The sequence below is a fragment of the Dermacentor andersoni genome, chromosome 11, assembly GCF_023375885.2.
Source record: "Dermacentor andersoni chromosome 11, qqDerAnde1_hic_scaffold, whole genome shotgun sequence".
Taxonomy (NCBI): domain Eukaryota; kingdom Metazoa; phylum Arthropoda; class Arachnida; order Ixodida; family Ixodidae; genus Dermacentor; species Dermacentor andersoni.
In genome coordinates, this window is record NC_092824.1 from 65,750,083 (window position 1) to 65,771,554 (window position 21,472).

A 21,472-nucleotide genomic window follows, 5' to 3' on the forward strand; every position below is an offset into this window, starting at 1 on the left:
ATTGTTTTAATTTTCCTTGGTATAGATTATGGGTATAAAGGGTATAGAATCAATACCCTTTAATTGAATAATTATTCAAATAATTGGATTTACACACGTAAGTGAAAAAAGTCAAAGCCAGTGTTTGTCATGATACATAATACACTTCGAAGAAGAAAAATCGATGGTTGCCCTTATTATTACTTCAATGAAACTCTGCGAAAATGGACATTCAAGCATGTCTAACCCAGTCAACTCCCCCCCGCCTCACATTTACTTTGAATTCAAACTTTCCTGCGAGGTTTCCCTTCATACTCCTACAGTCATTCATGCTTGCACCTTGCTGGAAATTTAAAACACAGGAACACATAAAATTTACAAGTGTCTTGACGAGTTCAGGCTCGCTTTAATTTATCAAGTCGTCAGCTCTCTCGGTCAAAAAGTCGAAGGGGGCGATGTCTGTTTTTGTTCTGCGCCACACCTCCTATTTTGTTTAGGCACCAAAGGAAAGTAAGATGTCTTTGGCGATTTCTCCTTTAATTTTTGGCTAGAGCACACAACGAGGAATAATAAAACTAAACAGTTAATAGATTTTGCTTCAATTGCGCAATGCATATGTATGGTGGCAGTCAGTACTCGTTCCCTTCCTTACTATTAGCAAGAGGGGGTTCAATGCTGGTGCCAAAAATTGTTCTAATTAAAGCTTTAATTGATTAATTAATCAATCAACCTGTCCTAGTGTGGATTTCTGTCGGGTTTTGTGGGGTTAATAGAGCACTGTTTATAGTAAAAGCGGCATGTGTTTTATAATTTATTGATATACTTACTAAAGACCATTGGATTCGTGTTTATAGTGCATTTAATCAGCTGGCAACCCTCAGAGGAAATATTTCATAGGAAGCAAGTAGTTTGTCTATTTTGTGTAATTACATTCGCACACATTGACATGTTACATGTTGTGTTTTAAGTTAAAGAACTACAGATGGTCAACATTAATCCGGTGTCCTCCACTACGGTGTGCTTCAAACTCAGATTGTGGTTGTAGCACGTAAAACCCCATAATTTGTGTTTTAAGATTACCCATGTACATGTCCTTCCTGTTATGAGCCTTGATGGGATCTACAGTATTAACAGAAAATTTGAGTTTTCTTGCACACTTACCTGCCTGACAAGGAGCTTCCTTCTAAGCCTCTGTGCTTCGGGGGGAAGAGGAACTTTCAGGGCATACTTCTCTATCTGGCTCAGCAGTTGGTGCTCCTCGTAGATGCTCATGGGGACACACCTGCATGGCGGATAACAGAAACAGCAGCAACTCACTTGTTAGGCTTGTGTTAGCTTTTGCTTTCCACTTGGTGGCGAACTTTGTAGGCTGTTGCCTATTGGCCATTTTGTGAGCATATCTATGCATGATTTGCATATCTATGCATGATTTGCATATCTATGCAGGCAATTTTAAGTTTAGAAAGAAAATAGTCTTTCTTGATTGTGATCTCCGCCATGACTGAGTTGCCACTCGGCACGGAAAATTTGCAGAGGCATTCCCAGAGACGCAGTGTACTGGTCCAGCTTGAATTAAAGGAAGTACTGACAGAAAATTATTGTCTCTTCTTTGTTGCTTTATTGTATATGTACCTGTTATCCAGTAGTTACGCTATGAAGCCTGAATTCCCCAAGTCCAACCAATAATTAATTATGTTACATTTTAACGCAACAAGTTCAAAATGTGCGCCATGAGAAGCGTGGCTTCAGCTGTGAAAAAGGCAACCCACCAGGTCACTGTAACCTGTTGTGATGGTCTTGTTGCACTAGATACCACTGACATGTACAGGCACCGACAAAAGTGGTATACTCCACGCAGTCCACGCAGCGGGAGCCAGAGCAGCGGCACGCTGCATCGTGACGCCATCTCTGGGATCGAGACAGCCAATGGGTGCCCTTTATTATCGGCAGACATGATCCCAGATGCTGCCTGTAGATGGCGTTGCGATGCAGTTTGCTGTTGCTCCGGCTCCCGCTGCGTGGAGTATACCACTTTTGTCGGCACCTGTACACACAAACTATAGCTGTGCAGAGTCTATTGAGCACTTGGTGAGACAAGAGGGGAGAGCATGTCCTGCAGCATTTCAAAGAGAAAGGGCCTGTAAGGAAGCTTTTGGTGAGACGGCCATTGTATGGCCTTCAACAAGCACACTCTGCCATCTCCACTTTTGCTAACGAGATGAGTGTCCTTTTTCATGCCCGAACCTGCGCTGCACTTGACAAGCGTTTCCAACGGGTTGTACAAAAGGTGCTGTTATTAATAAGTTGCGGTGCTCTTGGAGGAATTGAGGCCTCATACTGTAATTATGGACTCGACAGCCACTTAAAAAGGCATGATAAGTGGAACAAAAATTTCTTTTCGTCACTACTCCTTCAGAGTAGCTCTAACAGCACTACCCTTGAAACCTGAGCAACACGCTGGAATAAATGAGGTACCTTTCAAGGACTTATAATACTGGAGTAATTTTTTTTTAAATACTTAATACGAATGGAGATATGTTTACATATCTAGATATGTAATGTTGATATTGACACGTGTACTTATCTTTATCGGGCGACCACGTTTCGCCGTTTAACAACTGTAATCGCACAGCGCGGGACGTGCCTGCATGTATCCGAAGTTTCTGGAAAGTTATCGATACTTCTACCCGGCTGTCTGTTGTCGCCGAACGTTGTGTTATCTGATTTCATCGTGTGGCGCGAATGGTGTAGAACTTTGTGGAAGGCACGCGGGTCCAAACGATTAGTCTGGAACATTCGACGACTGCTCTATAAAAGCCGACGCGCTTGACCCGCTGGTCAGATTTTCGACGAGTTCAAGCACATCAACAAGGGCACGACAATCGCATACATCGAGGAAATTGTGGAAACCAGCAATGCCTTTGTCCTCTCGGATTCAGCCGCGTCTACCCCGATGAGCATTGTCCCTGAACCAGACTTCGACGTGAATCCAAGTCTTCCTATGAGTAAGCAGCAACAGATCAGAAGTCTTCTCCGACGATACAAAGACTGCTTTTTGATGTCATCGAGGATTCGACAAACACCAGTTGCAAAGCATCGCATAATAACCGAAGAGAGCGCTCGACCACTCCGCCAGAGCCCTTACCGAGTTTCGACGCGAGAACGTGAAGCTATTAGGGAACAAGTCGACGAAATGCTGCGCGACGACATCATCCAGCCGTCGAAAAGCCCGTGGGCTTCTCCTGTAGTCCTGGTAAAGAAAAAGGACGGAACCCTACGCTTCTGCGTCGATTATCGTCGACTGAACAAGATCACGAAGAAGGATGTGTACCCCCTTCCACGGATAGACGACGCATTGGATCGGCTCTGCAACGCTAAACACTTCTCGTCGATGGACCTCAAGTCTGGCTACTGGCAAATAGAAGTCGACGAGAGAGATCGCGAAAAGACTGCCTTCATCACGCCAGACGGCCTCTACGAGTTCAAGGTCATGCCATTCGGACTGTGCTCGGCGCCTGCAACGTTTCAGCGCGTCATGGACACGGTGTTAGCCGGACTGAAGTGGCAGACGTGCCTTGTTTACCTGGATGACGTCGTTGTCTTCGCCGCAAATTTCGACGATCACCTTAGGCGGCTTGCGACAGTGTTAGAAGCCATCAAGTCATCAGGGCTCACTCTGAAGCCGGAAAAGTGCCGTTTCGCTTACGATGAGCTTTTGTTCCTAGGCCACGTGATTAGCAAATCAGGAGTACGCCCCGACCCACAGAAGACAGCTGCCATCACAAAGTTCCCGCAGCCAACCGACAAGAAGGCAGTGCGCAGATTCCTTGGCATGTGTGCCTACTATAGGCGCTTTGTCAAGGACTTTTCACGCATCGCGGAGCCGCTAACACATCTAACCAAATGTGATGTCGTGTTCAAGTGGGAAACGCCGCAGGCCAAGGCATTTGAAGAACTCAAACGACGCATGCAGTCGCCGCCGGTACTTGCACACTTCGACGAGGACGCCGATACCGAAATCCACACTGACGCCAGTAGCCTGGGCCTCGGTGCCGTCCTAGTCCAGAGGAAAGAAGGACTTGAAAGGGTGATATCGTATGCTAGCCGGTCGCTGTCAAAAGCGGAAAGCAACTATTCTACGACTGAAAAGGAATGCCTCGCCATCATTTGGGCTACAGCTAAATTCCGTCCTTACCTCTATGGCAGGCCATTCAAAGTCGTCAGTGACCATCACGCATTGTGTTGGCTAGCTAACTTAAAGGACCCTTCAGGACGGCTGGCGCGGTGGAGCCTCAGACTACAAGAATATGACGTCACGGTAATATACAAGTCCGGAAGAAAACACTCCGACGCCGACTGCTTATCGCGCGCCCCCATTGATCCCCCGCCGCAATACGACGAGGACGACGACGCCTTCCTTGGGATAATAAGCGCGGAAGACTTCACTAAACAGCAACGAGCCGACCCGGAGCTAAAAGATCTCGTCGAGTATTTGGAAGGGAACACCGACGTTGTCCCTAGGGCATTTAAGCGCGGGTTGTCTTCGTTCACGCTACAAAACAACCTGCTCGTGAAGAAGAACTTCTCACCAGTCCGCACCAGCTACCTTCTTGTTGTACCGTCAGCGCTGCGTCCAGAAATACTGCACGCCCTACACGACGATCCAACCGCTGGGCACCTCGGATTCTCCCGGACGCTGTCGAGAATACAGGAAAGGTATTATTGGCCGCGTCTGACCGCCGACGTCGCCCGTTACGTCAAGACATGCCGAGACTGTCAACGACGCAAGACACCACCGACAAGGCCAGCAGGATTACTACAGCCGATCGAACCTCCTCGCTGACCATTCCAGCAGATTGGGATGGATTTGTTGGGGCCATTTCCGATATCAACATCCGGGAATAAGTGGATCGTCGTGGCGACGGACTATCTCACCCGTTTTGCTGAAACTAAAGCTCTACCAAAAGGCAGCGCAGCCGAAGTGGCGAAATTTTTCGTCGAGAACATCCTGCTGCGACATGGTGCCCCAGAAGTCCTCATCACCGATAGAGGAACGGCTTTTACAGCAGAGCTCACCCAATCCATTCTGCAGTACAGCCAGACAAGCCACAGGAGGACAACTGCCTACCATCCGCAGACGAATGGTCTCACGGAGCGCCTGAACAAGACCCTCGCCGACATGCTAGCAATGTACGTCGACGTCGAACACAAGACGTGGGACGCGGTCCTGCCGTATGTAACCTTTGCGTACAACACGGCGGTGCAAGAAACAACACAGATCACGCCGTTTAAGCTGGTTTACGGCAGGAACCCGACGACGACGCTTGACGCCATGCTGCCGCACGTAACTGACGAAGAGAATGTCGACGTCACTAGCTATCTCCAGCGCGCCGAAGAAGCCCGACAGCTCGCCCGCCTGCGAATCAAGAGACAGCAGAGGACCGACAGCCGACACTACAACCTCCGACGACGCTTCGTCGAGTACCAGCCTGGCGACCGTGTTTGGGTCTGGACCCCGATACGCCGACGAGGACTCAGTGAGAAACTACTCCGACGCTATTTCGGACCCTACAAGGTCATCCGACGTATTGGCGCTCTGGACTATGAGGTCGTGCCAGACGGCATTTCGCATTCACAGCGGCGCCGCGCACGATCTGAAGTGGTCCACGTGGTGCGCCTTAAACCCTTTTACGGACGCTGACGAACTTCGTCATTTTTGTTCTTTTCTTTGCTACGAGTGCTTTTGTTTATTATCTTCGTTGGTTTGCAGCATCGGGTCGATGCTTTTTAAGAGGGGGGTATTGACACGTGTACTTATCTTTATCGGGCGACCACGTTTCGCCGCTTAACAACTGTAATCGCACAGCGCGGGACGCGCCTGCATGTATCCGAAGTTTCTGGAAAGTTATCGATACTTCTACCAGGCTATCTGTTGTCGCCGAACGTTGTGTTATCTGATTTCATCGTGTGGCGCGAATGGTGTAGAACTTTGTGGAAGGCACGCGGGTCCAAACGATTAGTCTGGAACATTCGACGACTGCTCTATAAAAGCCGACGCGCTTGACCCGCTGGTCAGATTTTCGACGATCACCGACCATGTTCGCCGCTATCGTTGTGCTATAAGTGTAGCCTGTTTTTGTGGGCACAGGTTCGCCCAATAAAAGTTAGTTTTGTCTTTCACAGTACTATTACTACTGTGTTCTTCAACGTCACCACCACGTGACAATATGATATGTTAGATATGTTTACTATGTCTACATTCCCATTCCACCTCAACACTGTTTCCTCTCAGCTGGGACAGCACTGATTAGCAAGGCCCTGCCTATTCCTCCTTTCTAAATTCTTTTGCATACGGTTCACTTATGCTAGCCTTCCATGGTTGGCATCTGGCAACGGAGAAGCGACAGGATGGGCGGAATGCATTAACAGCTGCTGCTTCCTTCTATCTTACGTTCGGAAGGGTGGACACACGTGCACGAGCTTTTTTTTTTTCTTGCAATTCACGGTCACAAATGATTGCCCACTGGTTGGCGTCTCTGGGCTGTCATGCCGGCTGTAACGCCATCGCTCATTCCACATAAAGCGTAAAACAAAGAGAGAGAGAGAGAGAGAGAGAGAGAGACGGGGGCCACGCAAACTGCAGGAGAGAGAGGAAGTGATCTACTGTGCGAGGTTGTAGGTTCGCTGCTGCATGCAGTGGCAAAATCTGCGATTTGCGTATTCACAACAGCATCATCCGAAGATCGGAAATGTTTTGTTACTGTGCTCAACAGGTGTTTCAGTGCCCTTTAATGTTTGCCTTTTAGTTACCCCTGAAAATAAACTGATAGCAAAAGCCCAGTGACATCTCCCTGGATCTTCTTGCTGAAGAGCTATCCCGAGGTGCACACATCCTTTTAAATGCAGGCAGAGCAGGATGCTCCATGAAAAATAATGTCGTCACCTTTTGGCAGTGACAATGCTAGGCATACACAAATGAGTTAACTTTTAACTCCAAGTGTTCATCACATGGTGTGGTCGTGTAAAGGAATAGAGACATTTTGGGAAAAGTACTGGCCTTAGGAGGTAATGTCATTCGAGGAATGGGTCTGGCCACATGCTGTCAAAGAGAAACTTGACTCGTTATGGAGCTTCTCATGAAGAGCCTCCATAGCGAGCCAAACTTAGCCTGGTCTGCCTCCCATTTACCATTACCTCAAATAAGCCTTGAACCATCATTTTAATGCTGTACTATTGTTGCACTGTCTGACTTACTTTGGCTTCTTGGGTGAGGCTTCTTCTTTGATGGTGGCCTGCCGTCCTCTTTCGTCCATCCTGTGCTTTCTCGCGGTCCCCGATGCACGTGAGTGAGATGTCTCTGTTGAGCAGCTCTCCGAGTCGCTCACTGGTTCCTCCTTGATGCTTGCCACAGATCCGTCGTCGTCATCAATGTTGCCTGCCACAACCTCTTCAGTTGCAGCCACTTCACCTGCAAAAGAGTGGAAGCAGTCTCGGTGGATGTTTCTGAGCCTTTTCTTTAAGGCAAGGTTTCAAACTTGCATTGGGAATTGTGTTACACTGTAGCATTTCATTTGGTATAAGCAGAGGAAGAGTTGCCTAAAGCTTATAAAACTAAAAAAATGGGGGGGGGGAGAGGAGGAAGATATTTTCACATGGAAGTGACTAGTGCAGACAGGCCATCAGGCGAGGAAGACCTTCGTCAAACATATACAGCTCAGCTTGGCTGTAACTGTGATGTATAAGGTTGAAATGTGATGTTTAGGTTAAAAGAAATATCCTTGTACAGTAAAACCTGGTTAAACCATACCCGCTTAAACAGTAGTTTCGTTTTTAAAGTAGTAAAGTCAAATCCCTGACTCAGCGGCCATTGAACGTAATGTGTTTTGTATCCATATAAACCATGCCCGCTTATTGCGCACGCATCGGTTAAAACGTAGCGTTTCCACTTTCCGTCGCGCAAACACGGCGGTGCACTGTCTCCATCGGGCGGCCCGGCAGAACAACAAGCCTCAGAGATCGGAACAATGGCCTCCAAGCGCCCTGTGCGTTTGTGCGTGAAGCCACATCAACATCAACATCATTTAGACGCCGTGCCACAGAGCGTTGTGGCGTCGTGCTAGCGAGGACTCACGTCATGCGGAAGCTTGGATAAAAAAAGACGCCGGGTGCTCAGCATAGAAGAAAAAATTAGACATCGTCCGTGCTATCAAATGTGACACGAAGAAGTCGGCGCTGGCACGTGACAGGGATCTGCTTTTGACTATGGTGTGTGGCATTTGTAATGCGACGAAGTTGCTCGGCAGCGCTGCTGCGACCACAAAGAGATGTCGGCTACGAGGTTCGACTTTTCGCCATTGTTGCCTCTGTGGTTGCCGAAGTGCTGACTAGCGACAGTGAGGAGGACAACACGGAAAGCGACGGCACGGGCGATTCAGGCCCAACAGTGGCAGAAGCTGTGCGTTATGTCAGCCTCATGAATGCAATCGTCGCGACGAGAACAGGGGTGCGATAACGTAACTCTATTCCAAATGAAAAGTATTCCAAACTCCGGCACCCGGCAATGAAAAAGGTGCCCCGGGACTTCTGCAGCACTACTGCGCGTGCACGGAGAATACGTAACGCCAACGAGCAATCTTCCATGCGAGTGTTTGCCGAGAAGAGGGGGCTGGCTGGAAAGTTGGCACGCAGCTTCAGTAAGTTTGAGGCCGCTGTCGTTGTCCTAGGCCACCACGGCATCAAACGAAAATACCACTTTTGTTGCGTGAAGTGAATAAATACTGCATGTTTTTTTTCCCCTTTCATCGCACTCTCTCTGAGTTCCGTTTTTGACAGGTAAGCGGGCGATCTCGATGCTATTTCGGTTAAGCAGTACTACCGTTTAGTACATACTTTTTCCGAGCTCCGGCCAAATACGGTTTAACGAGGTTTCACTGTACGATAATTATTTTTCGCTACTGTCGGTGCTTTTTTACTATCATGAGTACCAAAGAAATATTTAGGCAACTTTCATGCAGATTCATCTCGAAACAATGTGAAAAGACTGGACGTGGTGACGGAAAAGACAAGACAGCGGCGCTGGCTATAAACTGAATCTTTATTGATGAGAGTAACCTATCATATGGGGTGATACACAATGTTGGTGACAATAAAGCAAATGCACGAAGCATCAACAGAAACAGACACAACACTGTGGCTTTAAGGCTACAATACTTCTAGAGCCATTTCTTTCTTTGACAGGGCGATAATTGGCTTGCTTACACATAACTAAAAAAAAAAAAAAAAAAAAGATTATGGAGTTTAACGGGCCAAAACCACTTTCGTATCATGAGGCATGGCGTAGCCGAGGACTCCGGAAATTTCGACCCCTGGGGTTCCTTAACGTGTACCTAAATCTAAGTATACGGGTGTTTTCGCATTTCGCCCCCATCGAAATGCGGCCACCACGGCCACACATAACTCAGCTTCTTTGTCTATATGTTAAGCCTCAATTATTTTCTCATGTTTTGATAGCGATGCCCACACAATATTACGTTGTTGTTAAAGAAAGCAACATAGCCACATTCTTGGCTATGCGCACCTAAGTGCGACATTACCTTTTTTTTTTTCTTTTTTTTTTTTTTTTTACTGCATCCTTGTGTTTATTCAGGCGCACACCCACATACTGCCCGGTATGACTGACGTCTTGTCTTCGTGTTCGATCTTCTCGCGCTGTTTCGAGAATAAAGCAATGCCAACTCGCCAGACTTTCGGTACTACAACTCCGTGCAGATATCTGAAGCAACTACGCAGGTTGTGTAATGTAGTCATACACGCCAAGAGCTGCCAGAGCCAAAATTAGTACTCACCATCGGTCTGCAAGATGCCGACAATCTCTTCAACCTTGGGAGACCTCACGCCAAAGTAGCTGGCATCCATGGTAGCGGCTTCTTGGACGTTGAAATCTTCCAGGTCCAGCATCTCATCATCTTCAACCTCTACTTTCACTGGCAAGAGGCCATCTGTGAAAGCATGGGTGCATGATATGCACACTACTGACACTACTGAGGTTCACAGGAATGTGGAGACTTGGCAGTAGCCAACAGTGGTCAAACCAAGAGAAACCTCAGGGTTCATTCACACTATCAAACCACAAAGACTGGGCAGCCAAGTTGGTCGCAAATGGCTGGTTTGGTTGAAAAGGAATCGTCAAGGGTCAGTTATTCGTTGCTTGATTTTTCAATTTCGCAACTGCAGCTGTAAGCTGACTCAACTAACCCGCGACAAAGGAGAAGGATGTCTGTATACGTTGACACTTATTTTACGTAGCGATGGTGGTGCGAGCCGACGTGAACAGCATCAATCGCGACACATTTCGGCGTGGTGACGGGCAGGTCGCACTTGCTAGTGTGAACATTGGTCATCACGACTCACTTCTCGGTCACCAATTGTGGTCAGTCGTGCAACCCCTGTCAATGACTGGTATGAATGCACACTTAGACTGAGGCCAACGTTTTGATAAGGGGAGTTATTTTCATCAGGAATCAGGAATGGGACTTGTTCTTGCTGTGATGACGACAGGTTTCCCTGCTGAAATGTTGGCTAAAGGCTGAGGCTTAACCTTGCTCAACCCAAGATGACAAATGCGACTGTTTAAATTATCCAGCAAATATTTCCATAAGAAATTGCATGACCTCAGAAGATTTACGAATTAGCATTCAGGATTTTGAGTAAACCAATATTTATCTGGCTAGGTTTTAGCAGACACAAGCACAGCTGACAGTTGCGCTACAGTAATTTATCACCAGCAAATTAACTGCAGCTAAAGAACTTTGCACAACAGCAAAATACAGCAAAATGCAACTCTCTACTTTCGCAGTTAACACAAGAAAATGGCATTTTTGTCTTCAAGCTCACCGGAAGGCGTAGAAACAATGTCTACAGGATCACTTGCAGGCTCGGGCACATGAAGCAAATCTTGCCGGAATAGGTCGCTACCGAAGAGATCGTGGTCAGAACTCCAACTGCACAAACAAAACAGAAAAAACAGTGGGCAAGCGTTTTAAATAGGGCCACCTACAGTTTGGCACAAGTGTCATCAAACCAGATAGCTTTGAAATGTAAACCCTCAGGACCACATGTGGCCATGCAGCACATGGGAACTACTCAAGCGGCACTGTGTAACGCTCCGATAACACAGACGTGACATGCTCACTGCACAAGTAAGGGCATTCAAATTCGTATTATGCGAATTTTGGGAGGACATCAGTGCTCCAAGATGATGTGCTTCCCAATGATTATCAACTGTAAAAGCAACGAACAGACACAAGACAAGCCCCATACACAGCGTGATAACCTCTATTCACAATGTTGATAGTGCGAGACGATAGCACGTGTTCATGTTGCAGGGCTGACGCCTAGGAAGGGGAGTGTAGCCTATGCACGAATAGTAACTTCTGGAATACTTCTTAAAAATAATTATGCCTGCATTTTGAAATGTGGCCATGGCACAATGATATACAGTATTTAATAATGATGATGCTTAGTGTAGTCATGGTAACATTCTTTGTACTGGGAAAAAAACAATCAATGAAGTAGGCTTGTCTAAACAAAAGGTTCCACTGTGGAGGAGCCATCTCACATGAATGCTTTTCAAGAAGCTACCCACATGCAGTCACTTTCAAAACCATATTAAAGTTTGCATATAAAGGTTATCATACACAGTTTCAGAAAAGTGGGAAACGACAACAAAAAAAAACCCAACAACTATAAGCTGCCACAAACGAGCTTGCAAAGAAAATGCATGACATATGAAAGTCTAAAAAATATTACTGGAAGTCCTCGGGCGTCATCAGGCTGTCGTGCATGTCGAACGATGAACCTGTTGTATCATCATACGAGTCTACAGGCTCCGTCTTGATGCAAACCTTCTCGGGAGTGCTTGAGTTTGATGAGTCTGCTGCAGGCTGTGTGAAAAAAGAATAAATGAAGATAAAATATGCATCACATTTTTCTGCCTGGAGGCTTTTTCTCAAAAAGATATTTCTCAACTCAAACGAAAATTCCACCATGCTGAACCTAAATGCTTGAACTTTAGAGTTCACCTGAACCTTTATTTTACAGCATTTAAGTGAGTTGTAAATAAATTAATAGTACTGTGATTCAATGCCAACCACACAAGTTGTGTAACTAGGTTCAGATGAAAAGCGAAATTCTGAAAAGCATGCACCCAATTGGTCACCACTTTTACCGGAAAGTACATAAAAATGTTGGATATGTTTGGACCGTGCTTGAATAGAACATTTAGAATATTACTGCAGTATTAAATGTTGAGTTCATGATGCCAGTTGCCTGGTTGTGCATCATGAATTTGTTCCAAGAGAACACAGATTCTCTTAGTAGCACTTCACCTGTATAAGCTGTGGATGACTATGTTTTTTGAAAACTGTTGAATGGCTAAAGTATCCAATTCCTCCGAGATACACAAGATCGCGGGAGTACCGGCACATATATTTTCGAATTTGTAGAAACTCTACCACACGCATCTCACATGTAAAAGGATCACACTTAGCAAATACAAATGTTTGGAAGTGTTTATAAGACGTACTATTATGATTACTCAAGTTAGTATGTTCCGCATCCACCTGCCATGGCTCTCAGTGGCAGTAGCTAACACTCCCAGGGCTAGATCTAATACACATAAATACCCAAGTTGGTGGACGTATTGACGGCCGTCGCTGTAGCACAATTGGTAATGCATCGTACGTGCCATGTGAAGGCTGTGCGTCCAGTCCCCACCGGCAACAAGTTATATTTCCCTCCACTTTAATTTCTATTTATTTTCATTATATTATACATTTCAACATCAACCACAGCTACTTACCTCTATGCTTTCCTTGGCTTTATCTGGTCGTGATTAAAAAAAAATTGAGCCCCTCTGTTTCCCTTCTTCTCAATGACTAATAATAGCCACATGTGATCTAAGCAGTAGAATTTTAAAGAGGTAAAGGTGCTGGATGCATTGCAAATGTCATTACATGATGAGGTTGCCTTCAAATGTTTTTATACCTCGCACTCAACTGCACTAGATGTGACTATCTGAAAAAGTGAAAATGTACAGACCTTGAAAGTGTGCAAACACATTCCTGCATTTTTGTCAGTGGTTTGGGCCTCTAGCCCAGGTTTGTTCCATTCATTTCAGTTTAGTCATACTATGGAGGGAGCAATACCTTTAGAAAGATGTGCAGGTAACTTCCAATTGGCCAACAATAACATGCGTGCATATTGCTATGAACAGTTCTGAGCAATCCCTCACCAATGAATTAGTGCGCCTCCCTCTCCCAGTCATTTTTCTTTTCTAACCTTGGTAAGCAGGGACCGCTTCTCCTTGAGGTTTATGGCTGCCTGCAGGGAGTTTGCAACATTACGGCGGCGAGGGCCATCCAAAACTGGTGGATTCTCATCTACCGCTGCTGCAGGATTCATCTTTGCCTTTCGGCACTTTGCCAGCAATGTGTTAGGGCCCTCTGAAATGAAGCAAATTGAATTATGATCAATTGATTCTTGTCTGAATGCAGCATCATGGGCTGAAAGGAACACTGTAAGGCTGTCGCCCGAGTTCATTTTCAACACGGAGGATTCTTTCTCAGGGAATTAAGAAAAAACAAAACAAAAAATATATAGGAGCTACTTCAAATTCTTAGTGACAAACAGTTGACTTCACCTAAACAGCACGTTGACAGAACACAATTCTAGAGGAACGACAATGACATCTATGGGGTATGGTACTCGTTTATGTCCTCCTGCTCCTCTTCATCGTCATCCCATTTTATGCCCACTGCTGGACGAAGGTCTGGCGATAATTCTAATCTCTGTACTATTGTGAACTAATGAAATTTTGTTGGATGGCCTTAAAGGGGTCCTGAACCACCCCTCGGGCTTGGTGAAAAGACAGTCCACAGATAGTATATGCTGCTGTGAACATCTCAGCCAAGATGCAGCTGCTATTGGCCAATAGCTAACATCAATCAAGAAGGGTGTTTGGGTCAGTGCGCCAGTTCGCTTCTGCCTACTGCTACTGTGTATATTTATTGATGTAGTTTAATAAACAGGCTGTAAGCAAAACCTTTCTTTCGAATTTCGATAATAATTACGCACGTCCGGAACAAGCCGACTATGGTCTGCTAATGCTCGGCCGCGGCCCCCCGTGAAGGAACTAAACTTCGGCAACCCTATTAGTGCCGTAACTGTCGGGTCTGCTTAATTGCGACTAGTTTTGAACACTCAACTAGCCTATAACCATGCGAAACTTGTCAGACCACACGCACTCTTGCCAGCGCATGCTCACTCCTGGCCCCTCCTGGTTAGAAGTCTTGGCAGAATTTGCTTCGTATTGAGCTATTGACAGCACTTCAAAAGGTGCAAGTTTGATGTGGCTACTATCCTTCGGTCAAGCTGGTGCAGGACAAAGCCAGTCTGCACCACCTAGCACAGCCAGGCTGGAGCATATGAGGGCGAGTGGGCACTCAAGCCCTGTGGTGCACAAAGCAAATGCTGTGCTTATGCGCTGCAGTTGCATACGCACTGCAGTTGCATACGCACTGCAGTTGCATACACGCCACAGTTGCATGTAGTTGTGGTCTGCCACATAGGGTAGACACTGAGGCTGGCGCAGGGTGCCACAATTAGTCGACTGGCAAGTGCCCTGCAGCTCACTGAGAGGCGTTTGGCATGTCGTAAGCACAATAATGAGAAATAGTGGCATCTATGTGAACATTAAAACCAAATTTGAACTGTGTGCCACGGTGATGCTCAGTAGGTGGAGCATTATGGGCACGTCGCATTGTGGGCACGTCCTGCTTTGCCGTAGCCTTTGCAGTGCAAGTAATTGAAGAAGGAACGGAAGCACTGCTAATGTGATGTTTGAGAGCCAATAATTCTGCTTGTGCTGAATACATTGAAGTACAGTGAACTCTCGTTAAGACAAACTCGTTTAAGACGAATTCTTGCATTTTTACGAACAACATGGGAATGTTTGCTTGGTTTTCCAAAGATTCAATGCAAAAAAAAAAACAGAAAGAATGCTTAGACGAACCGACTCAGATGTGCTCTTCGGTTAGGACGAACATTCGGAGTGACCGCCACCGCTTCTGATCCTGGAGGCTAGGGTGCCTCGATGCACCATGCCCGGGGGCGTGCGCATCAAGGCACCCTACTGGAGGCTTGCGGCGCACAGCACCCGTGGACAGAGGAGGAAACAAAAAATTTGGAGGACGCTTAAGCTTCGCCTTTAAGAGTGGAACACGATAGCATTCAAAGATCCCTGACTGCTTCTCATGCTTCCCGGCAACTGGAGCGTATGAAACCGTAGTGTTTACCGGGGAAATGCTGGCTGCGAACGCTATGCACGAAGGCAAGCTTTGTGGTAGAAACACAGCCTCTTGTGTGGGCCGTGATGCGGCGGAGGTGAGTGCCAGCTGGAGGTATTGCAAGGAACCGGGCACGTCACTCCGTGGCCCCGAAGACACCCATTGCACCGGCGTGCATAAAATGGAGGACGCCGCGGCCGGTTTATGTGCATGAAGGGGTTTCTTTGAGTTTTCGTGTAACAAAATTGTTTTCTTGTATAGTCAAATTACAATCTGAGTGCTATCATGTATGTAGGTTATGTGTAAGTCGTATTTTACGATTTTTACACGTACTTTATCTTGAGAAATTCAATTAGTTCAGTAAATTCCTTGCGTCAAATGGAGGGCCTGGGTATGGGTGGTTCAAAAATCTTCTTGCAGAAACGTCCGACGCGGGACGCTGACGTAGGATTTTCTGCGACACAGGCGCCTTAACGCTATCGCGTTAAGAGACAGTGACATTTCACTTCGTGAATGCGGATGACGAGCATGTGATAAAAAGCTATCGGCGCTCGGTGCCCCTGGACTGTCCGCATCGCAGATCGTATTCAAGACAGGGCTCACGTGGCCACGCCATATGCAGCTGCCAGCGGAGTAGAACCTCCCTTGCAAACATTCGCCTACTAACTAAACTAACACATCACACTCTATGACCACGGACGCTCACTGTCAAAATGCTGTCGTTTTGCAGCAGCAGCGAGCGAAGTGACTCTCGTGCTCTCTATCACTTCAGCACAAACTGAGCGGCGAGAACACAGCGCACACAAAGCTACGAGCCATCGGCCCACCTAGACTGTGCCCCCAAAGCAGATCGTGTTCAAGATAAAGCCCCCACGACCGAAGTACAACAACCCCCTCCCTTCCCGGTGTCATGCGCGTGACGGAAGACGGCGCGCTCCCCCTCCCCCTTTCCTCCTTAGCGCATGCGAGATAGAGCTGCCATCGTCAGCTCACCGGCGCTCACTTTCACTCGCACACACATTGTGCGGCGCGCGAGGACGATGTTATCCCGATACGGACCCGGTACGCCCATATCGCAAACGAAAGCTGTAGCAACTGCCAGAGGAGGTCAACCCAATGCGCTTCTGCCTACCTTCCTGCTTCGCGACGCTTCACCTTGTTTCTCCTTCTCCAATTCGCTTGACATCACCTAGACTTTCCTCTAGGTTGCATTGCTTTGCTGTGCGCTCCTCCGTACTTTCGCTAGCTCGGAGCCTGCACCGATAACCTGTGACGTAACAGATACCTGCTTTAACTCCCTAGTGAACTTTTTCCAGCAGCATGAAGTCATGGAAGGACTTTATATGTCATTAGGCGAGATGACATCATTTGTGGCTGCTTGCCGATTAGCACAGAAGCGCCAAACATCCATCATGGACTGGATGAAATCAAGCAAGAGTACCACTTGAAAACAGTTCTCTATGAAGTTCAGCTAAATAAATGCTTTTTCTTATCCCCCCCCCGTCTACTGCATTTACCGTTTTGAAGTAAGATATTTGGATGCACCTGGCAATGTTTCCAATACTTCTTCTGATAAAACGAAAAAATTTTCATGGTCCCTTCAAGTTCGTCTTAAAGGGAGTCTACTGTACCTTTTGTGGCATAGTATTTCTGAAGTAGTCTAATTTAACGTCAAGAGAATTTCTAGACGTCAATTAAAAGCGGTTCAGGGCCTGTTTAAAGGGCAACTCCGGTGATTTTTTTACCATGTCAAGGTAATGAAATATTTAGGTTCCGAAGACCCCCCTGAAAGGTGCCTGATAGTAGAATTGTTCTGCAAGTTTGACATTAATTTTAAATAAGCAAGAAAATGGAAAAATGAAACTGGAACCTGATTGAGCAGCCGAGTGAGCCTCTTCATGTGACGTCACGAGAGGCACACCAGAGGGGAGGGCATGCAAGGCCTTGCCAGCGGGACAAACGAAAGCAGCGAAGTGCAGACGCTCAACTGATTCGTGACGACGATGGACCTTCGGGTGACAATGTCAGCTGCGCCGGCTCTTTGGATGCGCACCCAAAGCTTGCTACTCAATACAATGCCACATTACAACACCACAGATAGAACAGATGACAATACCCACCTCCACAAAAGACCCTCTCATGCGCAGATGCTGTAGCATGGCGAAAATTACAAAATAACACATACCTCCATTTAAGCAGACTACACGAAATACATCCTACACTATACTGGTACAGATGTCCCCTTTGTAACGACTACGCCTCCCTATACCATACCACATGGGCGTGCCCCAAAGTAAAGGCAGCCTCACAAGCACCCAACCCGACGCCCGAGTAGTGGGAAGCTGTGCTGACTAGCTCGGTGCCTCGTGACCAGCAGCAACTTGTGCGGTGGGCCCGGAAAAGCAAGAGCAGCGGGAGCCCTGGACTGAGGGTGCCTCCCCACACAAGCAGAAGGACACCTGCTTGTCTTTCTTTTTTCAATAAATGGTTTTCCGCCTCCTCGCAAGTGTTTTTGCATTCAGCCCCCATTGGAATGTGGCTGGGAATCGAATTAGCGTTCTTCTTGTGCTCAGCAATCGAATGCCTTAGCCACTGCGGTGAGGTATGAATGACATGTGAGAAAGATAATTAAAATGCAAATGTAACAAAAAAGGGTATGTGTTGACGAATTTTGCACGAAGGTGCAACTTTTTTCCGACAAAGAACAGTGTATTGCAAGCTGATGTTCTGATTGAATGAACACTCTAATGAGTCTACATCAAGCACAATTGTTTGATTCCACTGTTGCAGTTTGAATTTTCTTTCTCAGGTTTCAATTATCGACAGTGGTATGGAATATGCAGTTCTGAAGAGAGTTCTTTCTTTTATTTCATGTTAGGCAGGGGAGGTGTACGATAAACGGCAGAAAAGCTCTTTATCTTGCACACCTGAATACCTTAAGTTATCAGGGCATCTCAAAAAGCCCTCTACAATCGACCCTAAAATTGGAGCCACAAGTGTGCATGCGTGAAGAACCTCGTAGTGCATGCTATTGCCACCCAGGAAATACTGTCCCCTGGAAAACTGATGTGGTACCAAAATCAGCAGGCGACGGGGGCTTCATTGAGGTCAGCGTCCACCATCCACTCTCTCCAAGTTCAGCTGATCCGGAACGAAACAGGAGTGGACAACCAGATGACAGCACTCCAGCGACTGTGCCGCGAAATGTAGCTGTCCGCTTCCTGTGGGGCCATTTATATCACCCAAGAGTTAGTGAACATTGCAAAAAATTATTAAATGAAAAGCTACCTGAGTGTGCCAGACACAAAATAGCACGCTATGTGTATTTGCGTTAGTTTCTAATTTTGCACTGGCATGCTAGCTTAAGAATTTTTTAGACAGAATGAAAGAATGATGACCTCTGCCCCCTTCACAAGTTTGCACGTGGTTGTGGTTGTTATTCAGCACTGTCTAAACTCAGCGCTAACGTGTCGAGAAACAAGTGCTTGTCACTGCAAGCCGAGGCCATATGTTCGACTGATCACTCTAAGGGCACTTCTACATTTGCACAAATGTCCAACTTAATGCCTCACATGGAATTTAAGCATTCTGTCAATGAATTTGAGAACTATGTGATGTGAAAGCAAGGCTGATGAGATGTGTGCCATTCCTTTAGTTATAAGCACTTTCCCTGGCATAGCCAGTCAACCTGCACTGAAAGATATTCCCAGAAGTGGTCAACTGGAAATATGGGCCTTGATATATCGTGTCAAGCAAGCAGATGCACAAGATACAAGCTAGTGAAGTTATTTTTATTTGCCTTTTAAAAGCTACTCGCACAAGTTTACACCAATTTGTCAGACTAGCTGGCTTTGGAACATGCGACTCCTCCACAAAGATTTTGTGAAAAAGGCTGCTGTGCGGGAGCCGAAACGTAAGTTGTTCTTGCTTTGAACCTTCAGGTCTTCTTATGCAGTAAGTGCTCATATGTTTGCACAGCTGTGCCACTAAGTATTATGTCTGACAGAATGACACCACAAATAACTAAAGTATAAGAAAGAGGAGTGTAGCACCTACCACACAAAGGACATTCAGTACAGTAACCTTTAAATAAGACAGAAAAAAAAGAAGACAGAAAAGCCTAACTTTTTTATCGCCTAAGTCTTCTGCGTACCTTGATTCTCCAAAGAATATTGTCCAGTGCCGGTCGATGAAGTTGCAAATGTGCTCCCGCCAGCGGAAGTAGCCAAGCTTTCCACTGGCGCCAGTGACGTGGAGGTTGTACAGGGTGAGCATGATGACCTGGATCCTGCGGTCACATGTCAGTGGTGAGAGGTCACTCTTACCAAAAGCAATCATCATGTTACCGCCAGAGCAGAATGAAACACGAACTGAAGAAAGCAAACTAGAAGGTTCTTTTTCCCCCTCCGCATCTTGCAAGCGACACTTGTGCCATTAGTTTTCACAGACAGCTAGCTTCAGGTCTAGAGCATGCCTGTTGGCAGCGTGACAACGCCCCTAGCAACTTCTAGGAATTACTTTATGTCTTCCTATTAACAGTTTATTCCAGGGTGATAGCACAGAACTCTTCCATGGGATTTGATGGCTTCTGTTCACGCATTCTCAATCACACATACATTGTGTGTGCAGCAATGGCTGTGCTACCTGTAGTACAGCCAGTGCTACAGGTACAGTGCAGTGGACAATGTAGTGCAGGATTCCAGATGAATCTTCACCATCTGGTGTTCGTGAACATGCCCTCATACCCAAGTGTATGAGCATTCTCGAAATTCTGCCCTCATTCGAACGCAGTTGCAACAGCTGGGAAATGAACCCGTCGCTTCATTCCCGAGCCCTTGAGCCACAGAAGCGGGCTATGAAAGGGGCAGGTTTGTACAGATAAAGCTAAGAAGGCATGCGGTGCAGTGGAAGAGCAGTGCGTTCAACTGCTTTGCACCGTTGTCTACTTTCTCCTTTGCTACGTTTCAGTTCAGGAAAGTGCGTCCAGCAGTGGAAAATGCTATAACTGCTCAGCCACTGCTGCGGGTTGTGTTGAGAATTGTTGTTTAAGAAATGTTTTCTGTTGTGTACAAGTCGGTACCATGTGAGGACACCAGTGTTGTATGTTGGGATCATGAAACAACATGAGGGGAATCTGTACTTGCCACTGGTATTTGGTCATATAACATGAACACACACATAAAACAAAATTTTACCCTTAACAACTTTGAACCTGGAGCAACACCTTGTGTTATACAGTGATTACAACGAAGGCGCCAAATAAAACAACAGATGTAGGAAGGAGACATGAGACAACCACTTAGGCGTGGTTGTATCGTGTCTCCTTCATACGTCCGTTGTTTTATTTGGCGCCTTCATTGTAATCATGCATAACCAACTCACCCACCAGTACGTGCTCAGTGTTATACAGTAAACCCTCAGTTGTATGAACGTTGGTTTAACGAATATTTCAGAATAACAAACCTTTAGAAAATCCTTGGCAGTTTTTCTATGCATTCAATGCAAAAATGTTTCAGTTAAACTAATTTCTGAATAGCGAATATTTCCCTTGAGCTAACTTGATCAGTGGACCCGGGCTCATTTTTGAAATCAGTTCAATGAAGCTTTGCGCTCTGCAGCACTGGCGTAGCCGATGCCTGCGCCCCCGAATCACCCCTCCAGCGGTGGCTATGTGCACTGAGCTGGTTACCTGTGCTGAACTATCAGGTCTGGAAATTGTTGCCAGTTTTCGTCCCGAAGAAGAAGAGTGCGACGAGGAAAATGCAATGGCCGAGGCAGATTCAAATCCTGTCATTCTAGCCGAGGCTGTAGGATGCCGTGGAAAGTTGCGAGACTTGGTGTCTCAGCAACAAGCTGTGCCAGAGGTAGTGCACAAAAACATAGACTCTCTGGACAGCTTTGTTACTTTTCGCGCTTTAACAGCAGCAGTGCAAATGAAAATTACATGTATATATTTGTTCAAAATGACATAGGCCCAGCAACATAACTTTTATGGATTTCGTATATACTGATGTACATAACTCCATAAATTGCATTTCACACTTTTGACTTGATGGCTGCTGTGCCCCATGCTTTCCATATTCTAGTGAATATTCAGTTTAGTAAACTATTTCCGTGGGTCCCTCGAAGTTCAATGGAGTGAGATTTCA

General features: G+C 46.3%; 1 protein-coding gene across 2 annotated transcripts in view; it reads right to left on the minus strand.

Annotated features, from left to right (window-relative positions):
• The window catches only part of Atac2 (Ada2a-containing complex component 2), a 45,037-nt gene that overhangs the window by 21,421 nt on the left and 2,144 nt on the right, over nt 1-21,472 (minus strand). For both annotated transcript variants that reach the window (XM_072285543.1, XM_072285542.1), the window contains 8 exons: nt 19,477-19,611; nt 18,399-18,544; nt 13,318-13,481; nt 11,788-11,921; nt 10,873-10,979; nt 9,825-9,977; nt 7,234-7,447; nt 1,141-1,261 (listed from right to left, as the gene is read on the minus strand). In XM_072285543.1, coding sequence (XP_072141644.1) covers nt 1,141-1,261; nt 7,234-7,447; nt 9,825-9,977; nt 10,873-10,979; nt 11,788-11,921; nt 13,318-13,481; nt 18,399-18,544; nt 19,477-19,611 — 1,174 coding nt within the window. The remainder of the gene's footprint in view (nt 1-1,140; nt 1,262-7,233; nt 7,448-9,824; nt 9,978-10,872; nt 10,980-11,787; nt 11,922-13,317; nt 13,482-18,398; nt 18,545-19,476; nt 19,612-21,472) is intronic.